At 52.8% G+C, this 12,492-nt stretch overlaps 10 protein-coding genes across 10 annotated transcripts; 2 read left to right on the top strand and 8 right to left on the bottom strand.

Moving 5' to 3' along the window:
- Positions 1-50: 50 nt before the first annotated feature.
- SNOG_13431 (hypothetical protein) lies at positions 51-1,019 on the bottom strand (the record flags this gene model as incomplete). Its single annotated transcript, XM_001803591.1, has 2 exons — positions 51-418; positions 644-1,019. 2 exons carry the CDS (start codon positions 1,017-1,019, stop codon positions 51-53), a joined length of 744 nt encoding a protein of 247 aa, XP_001803643.1.
- Positions 1,020-1,080: 61 nt separating this feature from the next.
- On the bottom strand, positions 1,081-1,728 carry SNOG_13432 (hypothetical protein; the record flags this gene model as incomplete). Its single annotated transcript, XM_001803592.1, has 2 exons — positions 1,081-1,427; positions 1,521-1,728. 2 exons carry the CDS (start codon positions 1,726-1,728, stop codon positions 1,081-1,083), a joined length of 555 nt encoding a protein of 184 aa, XP_001803644.1.
- A 1,644-nt stretch (positions 1,729-3,372) lies between these two features.
- SNOG_13433 (hypothetical protein) lies at positions 3,373-3,742 on the bottom strand (the record flags this gene model as incomplete). Its single annotated transcript, XM_001803593.1, has 2 exons — positions 3,373-3,441; positions 3,503-3,742. The coding sequence occupies 2 exons, from the start codon at positions 3,740-3,742 to the stop codon at positions 3,373-3,375; spliced, it is 309 nt and encodes a 102-aa protein (XP_001803645.1).
- A 1,701-nt stretch (positions 3,743-5,443) lies between these two features.
- On the bottom strand, positions 5,444-6,129 carry SNOG_13434 (hypothetical protein; the record flags this gene model as incomplete). Its single annotated transcript, XM_001803594.1, has 2 exons — positions 5,444-6,065; positions 6,119-6,129. 2 exons carry the CDS (start codon positions 6,127-6,129, stop codon positions 5,444-5,446), a joined length of 633 nt encoding a protein of 210 aa, XP_001803646.1.
- Positions 6,130-6,371: 242 nt separating this feature from the next.
- SNOG_13435 (hypothetical protein) lies at positions 6,372-6,775 on the bottom strand (the record flags this gene model as incomplete). Its single annotated transcript, XM_001803595.1, has 2 exons — positions 6,372-6,705; positions 6,759-6,775. The coding sequence occupies 2 exons, from the start codon at positions 6,773-6,775 to the stop codon at positions 6,372-6,374; spliced, it is 351 nt and encodes a 116-aa protein (XP_001803647.1).
- A 257-nt stretch (positions 6,776-7,032) lies between these two features.
- On the bottom strand, positions 7,033-7,674 carry SNOG_13436 (hypothetical protein; the record flags this gene model as incomplete). The annotated part of the gene is made up of 2 exons (XM_001803596.1): positions 7,033-7,280; positions 7,350-7,674. The coding sequence occupies 2 exons, from the start codon at positions 7,672-7,674 to the stop codon at positions 7,033-7,035; spliced, it is 573 nt and encodes a 190-aa protein (XP_001803648.1).
- A 346-nt stretch (positions 7,675-8,020) lies between these two features.
- On the bottom strand, positions 8,021-8,802 carry SNOG_13437 (hypothetical protein; the record flags this gene model as incomplete). The annotated part of the gene is made up of 2 exons (XM_001803597.1): positions 8,021-8,078; positions 8,233-8,802. 2 exons carry the CDS (start codon positions 8,800-8,802, stop codon positions 8,022-8,024), a joined length of 627 nt encoding a protein of 208 aa, XP_001803649.1. The 3' UTR covers position 8,021.
- Positions 8,803-9,087: 285 nt separating this feature from the next.
- Positions 9,088-9,788, top strand: SNOG_13438 (hypothetical protein; the record flags this gene model as incomplete). Its single annotated transcript, XM_001803598.1, has 2 exons — positions 9,088-9,158; positions 9,209-9,788. 2 exons carry the CDS (start codon positions 9,088-9,090, stop codon positions 9,786-9,788), a joined length of 651 nt encoding a protein of 216 aa, XP_001803650.1.
- A 307-nt stretch (positions 9,789-10,095) lies between these two features.
- Positions 10,096-10,308, top strand: SNOG_20146 (hypothetical protein; the record flags this gene model as incomplete). Its single annotated transcript, XM_001803599.1, has 1 exon — positions 10,096-10,308. One exon carries the CDS (start codon positions 10,096-10,098, stop codon positions 10,306-10,308), a length of 213 nt encoding a protein of 70 aa, XP_001803651.1.
- An 835-nt stretch (positions 10,309-11,143) lies between these two features.
- Positions 11,144-12,483, bottom strand: SNOG_13439 (hypothetical protein; the record flags this gene model as incomplete). The annotated part of the gene is made up of 2 exons (XM_001803600.1): positions 11,144-12,332; positions 12,419-12,483. The coding sequence occupies 2 exons, from the start codon at positions 12,481-12,483 to the stop codon at positions 11,144-11,146; spliced, it is 1,254 nt and encodes a 417-aa protein (XP_001803652.1).
- Between the last annotated feature and the right edge of the window lie 9 nt (positions 12,484-12,492).

The following is a 12,492-nucleotide window of genomic DNA, read 5'->3' on the forward strand; positions in this document are numbered from 1 at the left end:
AAACGGGTGAAGGGTCAGCGCACCTGGCCGACCCGTGTCACGACAGCGACTCAAGCCGGTACTCGTACGGTATGATGAGCGTCCTTATCAACGCCTTCTAGCAGAGGGATAATCCACCTGTGGCATATGGGAAGGTAAGGTTCTGTCGCCATGTTGTCGTGTTTAGAACGCAGCTGCATGTGGTGAGATGCACGGTCATCCCCAAGTTGTAAGATCGACCGCTTGCTTGCAGGCAAATTGACACTTCGCATCTTGTTTCGGAGCGCCGGCTCCTGCTGCACCGCATGGTAGAGATGTATGGTCGTCGTCCACAGGTCTTGAGACGGCCGGCTAGCATGCTGCAGCTGGACACTTCGTGCCTTGTCACGGAGCCAGCTCTTACAGCATCGAATGGTGGAGACTTCCGGTCGTCCCCAAGCTCCAAGATTGTCAGCTTGCATTCAGATGCAGCTTGACACTTGACATCTTGTTGTGGACCCAGCTCCCACTCGGATTAAGACTGAGCTTGGTACAGCCCATGATTAGCCATGTGGCCGACAAAAGGACACAAAGAGTTGGTCGATGCCAAGATGTCATTTAGTGACATCTCCGCGCAAGCACTGGGAGTCCGCATGCCATATGTGAGAGAAAAGATTATTAAGACGCTGTTTGCCATTGTGTGCGCGGTAGTCCGATAGACCGTCGAAAGGCATGAGCAGAGACCAGTCGTTCAGTTCGTACTGCAAGCAGTCTACCGAGCTCAGGATTGACCAGGGCAAGGTGGATGGCTTGTCACATGACCCATGTCGGACATGATTGACACGTCCAGGCTTCGCGAGCGTCCCGTAATTCGTACGGCGTGTGGCCAGCAAAGTTGAGAATTGTTCAAGCGGTGGATGGTTTGTCACACGACCCGTGTCCGGCATGGTTGCCACATCTAGAATCTCCTGGCGTCGTGCAGTTCGTACTGCTGATGGCCAACTAAGTTCAGAATCGTTCAATTCGAGGGGCAGGGTCGTCGCATGGCCCATGTCGGGCATGATTGACAAGTCCAGATTCGCACACGTCATGACGAATCGCACGTGAGTCGCTGAGAAGCACTCATGATCCTGTTCTCGTCATGATCGATGATGAGGTAGGTTCAACAGCAGTAGGACCTTTGTTTCCAATGTTCCCTGCTCTTTCTGACATGATAATCGAGGTTGCCGGTCCTGAGCGAGCCATGTAGGGTGTCCCTTTTGGCGTCTTGAGCTGTCGAGTTGAGCCTCGGACGTTGAAGTCCATCAGCTCGAAGTGAACAAGCTGCACAGTAGGTCTGAGGTACCGAAAGCCGCAGCTCCTGGCATATGTAGTGCCGTCTGAAGTAAGCCCAATGCTGTGTAAGCTGCGGAGTGTTGCTGGTGAAGCTTCCGATGCCACACCTGGGCTATGGGCTGATGAAGATCGCCCTTGAAGTTTTCAAGACCTCAAAGTATTGAAGGTGAAGAGGATGTGTCTGATGCGGGCGTCGCGGAAGTCAGCTGCTCCCGGAATTCACTGACAGCGAAGGCGTTGTTCACAGGCATTGGCGATAGTGTTGTTGCAGGGCTGGGAGACGTGACGTCTCATTTCTCCCGCATAGAGGTTCTCGACTGGCTGCCCGCGGACAAACAGCGGTTGGCATGATGTCTGAAGATGGTTCTTAGTTGAGCCGATGCGATGACCCTTGTCGCTTCGCAGATTGTTTTGGTTGCGTGACCGCGATCGCATGTTTTGGCCGATTGCGCTTGGGGGCCTTTGTGCCAGGTCTCAGCCGACAGATTTGGGACGAAGAATCTTGTTGAGATAGAGACACTCCGAGTGAGATGAACATTTTGTTGAGTGGCCAGATGCGCAAGTGGTTAGATGCCGTCCAGATACCATCGCCTTAACAATTTGGATATTTTGCCGGTCCAACAAAATCTTTTTTGAGACCTTGAGTAGCGCCTTTCGAGCTGTGCTGCCATTTACGCTGTTGTTGTCAAGATTGCGCTTCGTGGGCCTGTCTTGTCAATCATGTTGCCCGGGCGTGGCGCGAGTGCGGCCACCAACAACGGGAGCCACTTGACTCAACCTTCGATCGCCTCGTCGCAAAAGCAAGGCGGAACCATCAGCACTTTGGTCCTTTGGGAGGATCCATAGCGCACGTGAGTATCAGTTGATCAGGTTCTAGCCGTTGGAGTTGTGGTGTTGGTGGATGTAAGGAACGGCGAGGTCGAGGAAGGGGCCGCCGGACCCCACATCGGGGGCGCGTCTTTTTCCGGCTCTTCCTCCGACCGTGTACCCCGACGACGATGCCATATGGCCTTTGTCCTATCTCTTCCCACCTGTCTTGATGGTCCTGCCCTCTTCGGGTGTATAAAATTTCTTAGCAGTTGGTCGAGGTCGAGGGTGTGTGCTGGATTCCGGTGTCTGAAGCGCCCCGTGTGCGATTGCAACTGTGCGCGTAGTCAAGCACCGCTGCTCCTGGTCAGCGTGTTCGTTTTCAGAAAGAGTGGGCTTGATCCTGTAACGTGTTGAGAGTTGTTTGGTGGTTTTTCTGATCCAAGTAAGCCGCCCGAGTGCTCTTCGATTGCGATCCCGTGACGACGATTGCGATTTGCCCAGCCAAGACTGCCCAAGGGTGTATGCGTGTTTACCAACATTGAAACTCTGTTAAGAGGTGACCAGATTGGAATGTGTATAGAGTGGGGCGTAGTGCGGTGGTGTGGCATAGCGACCTCGAAAGCATTCACAGCGCACGGGACATTGAGACTCGCCGGTCCGATAATGCTCCGGCGCCCAACAACTCTGCCACGTTCCTCGTATTGCGCAGACGCAACGGAACAAGTGACATTGCATAAGAGCAAAATTGGACTCGATACTACAAGTGCTGAGCTGTGACTTGGTGTGGTACAATCACGGCTAACTGAAGTGACTCTGTTCCAACGTTGTGAGCTATTCATTGCCATGTTATTCACCCTGTAGAATTGTGGTTGCGGTAATCAACCATCGTGTCTGCATTTCAGTTATGCTTGTTCCTTCTCCGATGAAAAGCTTTCACGCCGTACAATTCCTCAGGGCCTTGTTGGTATGTTCGTTGTAGTCCAGCGCAGCATTAGAGCAATGCTGCTAAACAATGGAGGGGCATGAACATTACAAGTGGCCGCTGACAAGCCAGGCGAGCCATATCACGCAAGAAATAATGCCACCAGCCCTGAAATCATAGGAGAGCTTTCGTGGAGTTCAGCCACAATTTGGGCAAAATCTGAGAAGAGTTGAAGTCTTAGATGTGTCTATCATAGAAAGCGAGACGCTGAGATGCATAGTCTTGAGGAAAACTCTGGGTGAAAGTACTCATGCTATCCCTTCTTCAACGTCCCGCAATACCGCCGCTCAAACCCGTCCAGCGAACTTGTTATCCATCGTATAAGCAGCCGTGACGGTACTCGTTTCGCAACCCCACTGCAAGCTGTAGTCCGTCGTCGTTGTCGTGTGCACAATCTGCGTGCAACTTTGCTCGTACCAGACAGCTGGTTTCGTGGTGAAGGGCGACCGAACCGGTGACGCTGCAAAAGCTTGTCGTGTACGTTGTGGTCGACATGAGTGGAACTGTACTGCTTGCTTGCTTGGTGCTCACACTGCTGGCGACAGGCGTCGCGCATCTCTCGGGCTTCTTTTGGCAGTCGACTCCATCGCCAGGGATTGGCTCAGCACCGCTGAGAAAAGCGAATGCGGTGAGAGCGAGAATGTGTGTAATGTACATTTCGGCGAGAAGTTTGGTTCTAAGGTAAATGTGTCGGACGAGTTTTAGGATGAGGTGGCTTGATTGATGAGCAACTGTAGAGTATACTTGCTTTGAGCCATTCACTTTGCGCGATCTCTACGCTCTTTATACGTATCCAAACCCGCTAGATAGATCACAGACGTATTCTAGACCCACTGTAGTATTGTCCGTGTCTTGCATTGTTAGTTTATCATCTGATGTGAATTCATCGGATGCTCAGAACGGCGTTACCGATAGGCACGGCTGGACGGCTCATGGTGGTACAATTCACCATCAGTACCTAGATCTATCGAGAACAAGAGACACACTTCTCAGCTCAATCAGTGCCAAGGTTGTAACACCATGTGGTGGCGCTTCTCAGGCATTGTACTACCAAGAAGCTGAGCTGTTTGCATCAACAATCGTCGAAAAGAACACGCGGTGGTACTTGAACAGTATGCACCTTCAATGAAATTCTTGAGTTTCTTTGTCTCCAAGCGCTTCTGGTTAGCTCCGATGCACATCGCGTACCATGTCTTCTCCTCACTCACAACATGTTTGAGGTTACACAACTGGTTCGCAGTCTCAGCTACTTGTTCTGGGCTCTCCTATGGCTTTGAGGTAGAGTGGACATTAAGCAATGTGTCTAATCGTGCATGGCCAGGTCTGCGCCCTTTGGAATTGCTTGTTCAGCCACATGTGCCACGGCACGATCTTACGCCTGCGCATATCTGAATGGAGACCTCCAGCTGAAATATCATCATTCTCTCCGTGAGGGCTTTTGATTTTCATGTTGCAGATTGGGGTGTATCGTGCAAGATGGTCTTCTGGCGACGGCCAGGCGGTTGGTGGGGCTGCCTATGAAACAGGTACCAAATCCATCATATCATGCTGGCGATAGACAATGGTACGAACCAATTTCGGCTGGGAGTCCCGTGACACCCATGATCTTAGCTTCCCTGCCCTTCAAACAGTGCCATGATTCGGCCTTTGGTCTAGAGAACAGCGCAAATCCCAATCATTCAACGGGTTTCCTTTGGGATCCTATGCCCATTACAACCCGTTTCATGTACAGCTCACGATCGCCACCCACGAGGATTATCCTGGACAGACTGCAGACGTCTTCCCAGTACAGTACTCAGTTAATTTCCGTCCTGCTTCAGCCACTCGCTTGGAGCTCTCAGACCTAGCAGCTATAACTTCCCAAGTCAGTCGTCAGGAATTCATTCCATCAAATGTGGCTTCTAACGAGGTCTTTGTATCCAAACCCTTCGCACCTGGAGCTAAAGACAATTCGAGTCCTAGGAGTGTTCGGTTCACGCCGTCTACCACTGACCTCATAGGAAATCGGAGGAGGAATCTGACACGAGAGAGAACACGGCCTTGGGGCCAACAGCGCATTCTGACTTAGCAGTTTGTAGAGCAAAAGGCTAGCGAGTACGGCATACCGGTATCACAAATCAGGGATGAGCCAAGTTACATATAGGTGAAGCTTGCCTCACGTCCACACGTCCGTGTCGGACCGACAGTTTTGGTCATCGCCATGTGGAATATCCGTACTCAGACTATGCGCATGAGAAGATAGACTCCTGCTAGCGTTCACCCTCAATCTTATTACACTCAGGACTTTACGATATTACGGAGTCTAATACCACTAGTCATTTGTTTCCAATGCCGTATTCTGAAGATATGATTCCAGTCTCAGTCACGCACGCCTCCGGCTTCGTAGAGACGCTGTTCATGGAGGTAAAAGTTCTCCGCATGAAGATATTCCTTCCTAATATTCCAGGCATATGTCGCCCAAACTCCAGATTTGCCCATGTTGTCCTTCTGTTTCACCTCCCACCGGAACATGTTGATCATTGGCAGTAAGGGTCGCTCACAATCAGCCGAGCGCTGGACTACAACCATCTTTTCCAGTCTTGGCAATTGCTCCAGTTCTGTCCACCTGTCCCAAAAGCTTTCCCCGGTGTGCCGCTGGATACGATGGTACCATCCAAGATCAACGTGCAGTTTTGTGATGAGAGCGCTTATGCTCGCTGGCATTGTTACAAGAGCGTCGCCAGAGCACCTCGTGAAGAGCTTGCTGTTTTGGAAGAGGCGACGTTGTGTTTCTTCGCGCAGTTGTCGGCAGACCATCGTCATGGCAAGAATTTCGGAGAAGTGAATTTCCAGGCCCGTCCAGTAATTTCTGCCGTATCCGTTTCGTCTTTTATCATCTATACTGATGAGGTCGGTGCTGTCCAAGAGATAGCCGAAGATCTGGTTCCGGATCTCGCCGGGCAAGCGAAGGAGGCGGGAGGTGCGGCGGTTGAGGTCGGTGCTGTGTGGAAGTCAGGATCAAACACAACATCACAATCGTCGATTTCAACATACATAGACTCCATGGCAGACTTTGTGTAAAGGTCGTGTAGAGAGTTGAGTGCTGGATGGAGTGGTTGTCTTCTGTGCGAGTTTGATCAAATGAACTTGGGTGGATGAGTGCAAGAGAAAAAGAGTGGAGGGGGGCACAATTCATTCTGACTAAGAGCACACTAAGCTACTTTGCGGAAAGCTGGAGTTCTCCAAAAAAATGTCTCTGCATGCTACCTGATGAGCCGCCGCTCAAGCAAACGCCATTTCCAGGTCGCTATTTTGTCGGGAGCCTTTTGATCCAATTCACCCAAGTGACACCCTGCTGGCGGGGCAGCATCACCACCGTGTTGAAAAGGATTCCTCCGTCCTCTTCGACGACACTGAATGTCAATGACTGCAGATCCGCTTCGTCGCGCAGCTGCCGGCACACCTGACTGAGCGCGAGGACGTTGGGGACGAGGTAGCGGAATTTTCGCCTGCAGTACATCCTCGGCAGGGGACCCTCTTCCTTGGTGAGGAAGCTGGTGTAGTGCAAGTATCCGTAGATTTGGTCGCGGAGCTCTTGAGGCAGGCGCAGGAGCGGAGAGGAGGTGCGGTTGCGCTCGATGCTATATTCAAGTCAGTGTGAAATACGAAACGACGGCACTTTGCTAGCACTGACATGGTGTTTGTGGTCATGATTGCGGAACTTGTTTGGATCTGTGAATATCTTGTACTGTTGTCCGAGGATAAGTGGTGCACGATGCGGTGGTTGTTGTCTGGGCAGAGAAGTGAAGATAATGCGGGACTAGCTTGCTAGCGCGAGTTTGCAGCGATGAAGTGCGACCTCAACTTGCAGCGTTCATTTGGAGACTGGGTCCCATGTATTATCTATCGCTCTCAATAACAAGTGTACAGCCGTTAGCCCTTCCACCCTAGTGACATCTACGCTGGTCTCAAACTCCAACTATGCTGTACTCCTTGCCCGCGTACTCTTTGATCGCACGCACGACCAACTCGAGACCGCTCTCTGTCTTCACGCCACCCATTTTAACTAGTGTAATGCCTGTGAGGGCAGGCAGCTTCTTCAGCGCGGTGAACTTCTCGATGTGCTCCATGAGGTGGGCGTTGTCCAAAATGCCGATGTGCTTGACACAGCCGATGACCTCACGAGGGAGAATGTCGACGAAGTGAGGGAGTTGGTCTAAGGATATCTTGGAGGCAGGAGAGCGTCAGCAAGACTTTAATATCATCATGTAATGTGATGGAGTACTTACGTGGAAGACATTGACCTCCCACAAGAGCAGTCCTGTCTCCTTGCGAAGCTGGCGAGACACGAGCGATAGCGACATGAGACTCGACAACCAACGGAAACTATCATGTCCGGTCCGCGGATCATAGATACGGAATGGTGGCTGGAGAGATCTGTAGTGTCCCGCCCAGTAATAACGTTGACGGGCATGAGCGCCTGTTTTCGGGGCGGGTTTTTGAAGTTTGCGGTTGTGGTATCGAATGTATTGGCTGCGGAGGGCGTATACAAGAATCCGCTTACGAACACCCTTTGGTAGCCGCATGAGCGGGGAGGTCGGAGAGTCCATGGTGTTGCTACACTGTGAATTAGTACGCATCTACGCTGGACATGAACCGCCGCGGCATACAACGCGGGCAATTTAGAACGTACTTCATGATTTAAGGCGATCTAGGCTGGGTATTGGGCGTTTTGAGAAAGTTGAGGGAGATGGTTGGGTGATGTTCGGGTTCAACGGGCAAGTTCGTTGCGCAGACCCGAAGTGAACGACCTTAGGGCAAATGTACTAGCGTGACGGGTCTCCACGAAACAGCGCCCAATATCGTTGAGTTTTCACTGGTTGCAAGTTGATTGCCTCATATCTACTGTGCCTGTACGGAAGAATGGCGTGCGCTGCCACACATGGCCAGGTGTGCCTCATCCCCAAGCATTCGCCGCTACATTTTCATACCAACTCCACCTCCACTTCCAGATCTGTACAGCGCTCAACTATGCCCTCCACGTATCCCTTCAGCCTCTGCTCCCAATGTACCCCCAGCCTTAGCCCCTCCACCCCGCCACGCACGTTCAAGATGACCCTTTTCAGGGACGGTAAAGCGCCCAGTAGACGTAGGAGAGTTCTCCATACGCCGGGAGCATTCTCATCGTCATGTGACGCAAGGAACAGATTGTCCGCCTGATCCATCATGCGGCCAGGGCTCTTCCAAAGGCTGATGACGGTGATGCCGTCGAGGATGGGTCGTGGTACGACGGCAAGAAAGTGCTGGATGGCGTGCAGCCCGACGTCGAAGAAGTTCTCGGAAAATGGCATGCCATTGGTCTCGGCATAGATCTGGCGGCAGGTCTGTGGGAGGGAGAGGAGCACAGAGAGCTGTTGGGGCACGCTGCGCCAGTTGTTGGGGTCGCGAGTCTCGAAAGTCATGGTATATTTGCTCGCCATGGTGTTGTACTCGTTGTTGGTCTTGCGCACCACGGAGCCATCGTACTGCGTGCCTTGGATGTGGTCTACACGGAAAGCGTACTCATAGATGCGGTTGCGGAGTTCTCCAGGGAGCGAAAGAAACGGGCAGCAGTCTTGGGGCCCGGGCGTCCCAAAGGCGATCGTGGTGGGAGTCTGAGGCGCCAGTTTGCGTCTCTTGTTGGCGAAACCTGGCAGCTGGGCTCCCAAGGCGATCAGGTTAGGAGTCTGACAAGCCATGTTGTTTTGCTTGATGGTGTATTTTAGCAGTGATGTGCTGGTACGGTGGTGTGATCTGAAGCGGATCTCTGAGCCAGATCGACTTTGATATGGGGAATCCCCACTAGTCAGTGTTCACACCCTCCACAGTAGCACTAGTTTCTTTTGGGAAATTTAGCGAGCGGGGAATCGCGACTGTAATTGTCGCCCGCTGCCTTGTCAGCCCTGATCAAAGTCGGCTTTTTGATCACAAATCCTTGCTACGAGCTCAACTTCTGCCCTTAAGTGCCCTGACACACTGAAAGTATGACGACAGAAGGAATCGTCATGGACACAAGCGCCACTCATGGCTTGACCCAAGAGGAAGCTGAGGATATGTAAGGAACTCTCATTTCACAACGTAGCTTTGCACTGACCACGGCAACAGGGCCAATGTTAACCAGGACGCTTCCCCCCTTCTCAACCTTGCCGCCGAACTGCGTGAAGCGATCTTCATCGACGTCCTCGAAGGCCATAGGATTAATGTGGAAACCGCCTTTGGAACAGCCCTGCCGAAGCTCACCTACCGAGAGCCACCATCTGGACCCCGAGCGGGCGCGTTCCATAGGATCTTCCTCGAGGACTACCACCACATGTTCGGAGTCCTCACGCCACTCACACGTACTTCGCGTCAACTGCGCTCCGAGACAGTTTACCTTTCCTTCTCCACCCACACCTTCTGCTTCCGCCTGCCCGACCTCAAGGAGCTGATCCCACTGCTTCCCGAAGTTGGCCGAAAGTGGCTCATGAAGATGCGTCTCATCATCTCGCCTTCGCCCGATGGAGCGGACCCTGCTGGGCTCCCAGAGTGGTACGTCGCCTTGAACCGCCTGTTCAGGTTGAAGGCCGTAGATATCTCATACTCTGGCATGACTTGCGACCCCAACCCCGCCGCGACCCTGGCCGTAATCAAGGCGAGGATCCGAAGGCATGGCGGCAGTAAGGTTGAAGTGACAGATGACAACTGATCGAGATGACGCGCTATGGGGAGCACTTTGCGTCCCTCACACCCGCCTCTTGTGGTGGATTCGCAGCTTCCCAAGAGACTTCACTGCTGCCAGCTTGTTTGCGTAGTGCTCGAGATATCATGCAGATAGATACAATTGATCAACGACGCGGCAAAAGCTCCAAATAGAATATGCGTATTCACTCACACACTACTCTTCATCATGCAAACTATCGTGCGCTAGTCGCCATCTCCATAGAGAGAATGATACTAGTCAAGAGACTCGCTGACCAGCGGCATGTCCCTGAACCGTAAGCATCACGCTCCACATGCGAGACAGCACACTGACCTTGCAAAGCAACAACGTCGATAACACGGACTCGCGATTTCTCCAACTCCCTACCGAGATACGAACCATAATCTTCAACGAGGTTCTTCACATCGATACCATCTACGTGGGCCTGACGCGCTCACCCGACCAAAAGACCATGCGATTCGCCTACATCCCTTCCAACGGCACTGCACTCCGCAAAGTGATCTAGGAAATGAAGGTCGAGAATCGCATTGCGTCGATTAACAGTCACTGGTCGGAGAAGTTCAAGGCCATGGAGGCTTTTTACACGCTGAAGAAAAATATCTTGATTTCCGTCCCTGGGAAAGACTTCTCCGACGACGTCAGGGGGTTTGGAAAAGCTTGTGCTCATGTACGCCTCGTTTACGGGAGAGGTGGAGCTTGAGGTTGTACTGCTTGGTGGTGTTGAAGACACTATCATAAGGTGACGACGGCTGTTCATCACATAGTTTTGAGCGGGTACAGGTAGGTGTGCAAGTCGTACTTGCGAGGTGGTATTAAGCTGACGCATTCCTCCAGGACCGGATATCGCACAGCGCTGCACTATCGAGAATCACTGGTGGAACTACACACGATGCATCAAAGGCACATGAGGAGATGGGATGGCCTTGCCCGCTCCACTTCGCTTGTATCACCCTCGATGGCGAATTGAGCTAGAGTTACTCTGCTGAGCAAAGTTCCTATTCAAGAAAATGGAACATTGGAAAGATAGGCCTGAGCACGCTCAAAGAACTTATTGTCGATATGGTTTGGACATGTCGCGCCGGAAGATGCAGTGCCTAGCACTCACTTGAGATACTGGAATCGAACACAATGCATGTCAGGTCCGAATAATCGGATGGTTACACATCATGTGTAGACGGCTTGTTCGAATCACAAGCACACTTGCGCTTGTCACGCGTCTTTTTGTGCATGGAGTGTATGCTCAACGACAGATAGACCAAAGGCCTGATAGGGCACCGATGCAAGTCTGATATGAATATATTGAACCATGTACAACCCGAAGATTAAACTACATAAAACCCCTAAACATTCTGCTCGTTGACGAACAAACCGGCCATGCCCATACCAGTACCAATGCACATACTCGTGAGCAGAACCTTCTTCTTCTGCCTCCTGCACTCGCTCAGACCAGTGACGATCTGTCGCGCACCGGTGCATCCAAGCGGGTGGCCAAGCGCAATCGCACCTCCCCTGACGTTGAGCTTGTTGTGGTCGATCTTGAGAGTCTCGAGGCAGTAGACAGCCATGGATGCGAAAGCCTCGTTGATCTCAACGAGGTCGATGTCGTCGATGGTCAGGCCGAACTTGGTGAGGAGCTTGGGGATGGCGACGGATGGGCCGATGCCCATGATGCGGGGAGGAAGGCCGGCAACGGTGGCGCCGACGTACTTGGCGAGGATGGGCTGGCCGAGCTTCTCGGCTGTTGAGCGCTTCATCAGCAGGACGGCGGCACAGCCGTCGGTCAATTGCGACGAGTTACCGGCGTGTGACCTGTCGCCGTGGGGGAGGAAGGCAGGCTTGAGCTTCTGCAGGCTCTCGAATGTGGTTCCGGCACGGATGCCCTCGTCCCGGGTGAGGGTAACCTGCTTGGACTCGCCGGTCTTGGGGTCCTTGAGGGTGACCTTAATGGGCGCGATCTCGTCATCGAACCAGCCGGCCTTCTGCGCGACCTCGGCTCTTCGGTACGACTCTGCGGCGAACCTGTCCTGCTTCTCGCGCGAGATGTTGAAGTCCTTGCCGACGTTCTCTGATGTCTGGCCCATGGGCTGCATGCAGTCGCTGGCCTCCTGGTTCTCCAAAATTTCATCGTCGAACGGCCTCTCGAGACGGTCGCCGCCCGCGGTCATGCTCTCAGCGCCCAAAGCCAGACCGATCTCGATGCTGCCAACGGAAATCTGGTTGGCAATGTCCTGCACGGCCTTCAATCCTGATGAGCAGAAGCGGTTGAGGGATGAACCGGATGTGGTGTTGGGGAAGCCAGCAGCCAGCATGGCGGCGCGGACGTAGTATGCGGCTTTGGAATCGCTGACGTTGCCGAGGCAGATGTCTTCTACGAGCGCAGGGTCGATGTTCGCGTTTTGTACAACCGCCTTCAGGCTCTTGACGAGGAGTGCATCGAGCGTCGTGTCCTTGAAGCCACCCTTGTGTGCCTTTGTGAGAGGTGTGCGGATCGCGAGGGTGATGACAACATCGTCGGGGTTCTTGGTGGTGCTGCGCGACGCGTATCAGCTCTTCGTCCCATGTGCATGGAGAGGTAGGAAACATTTGTTGTACGAGTGCAGGTGGCGGGTACTCACATGGCCGACAACGCGTTGGTTGAGGGGGCAATTTGCGAAACGATGGACTTGAGGCGTTCGGTCATTTTTTGCGA

Source organism: Parastagonospora nodorum (assembly GCF_000146915.1).
Source record: "Parastagonospora nodorum SN15 chromosome Unknown scaffold_26, whole genome shotgun sequence".
Lineage (NCBI taxonomy): Eukaryota > Fungi > Ascomycota > Dothideomycetes > Pleosporales > Phaeosphaeriaceae > Parastagonospora > Parastagonospora nodorum.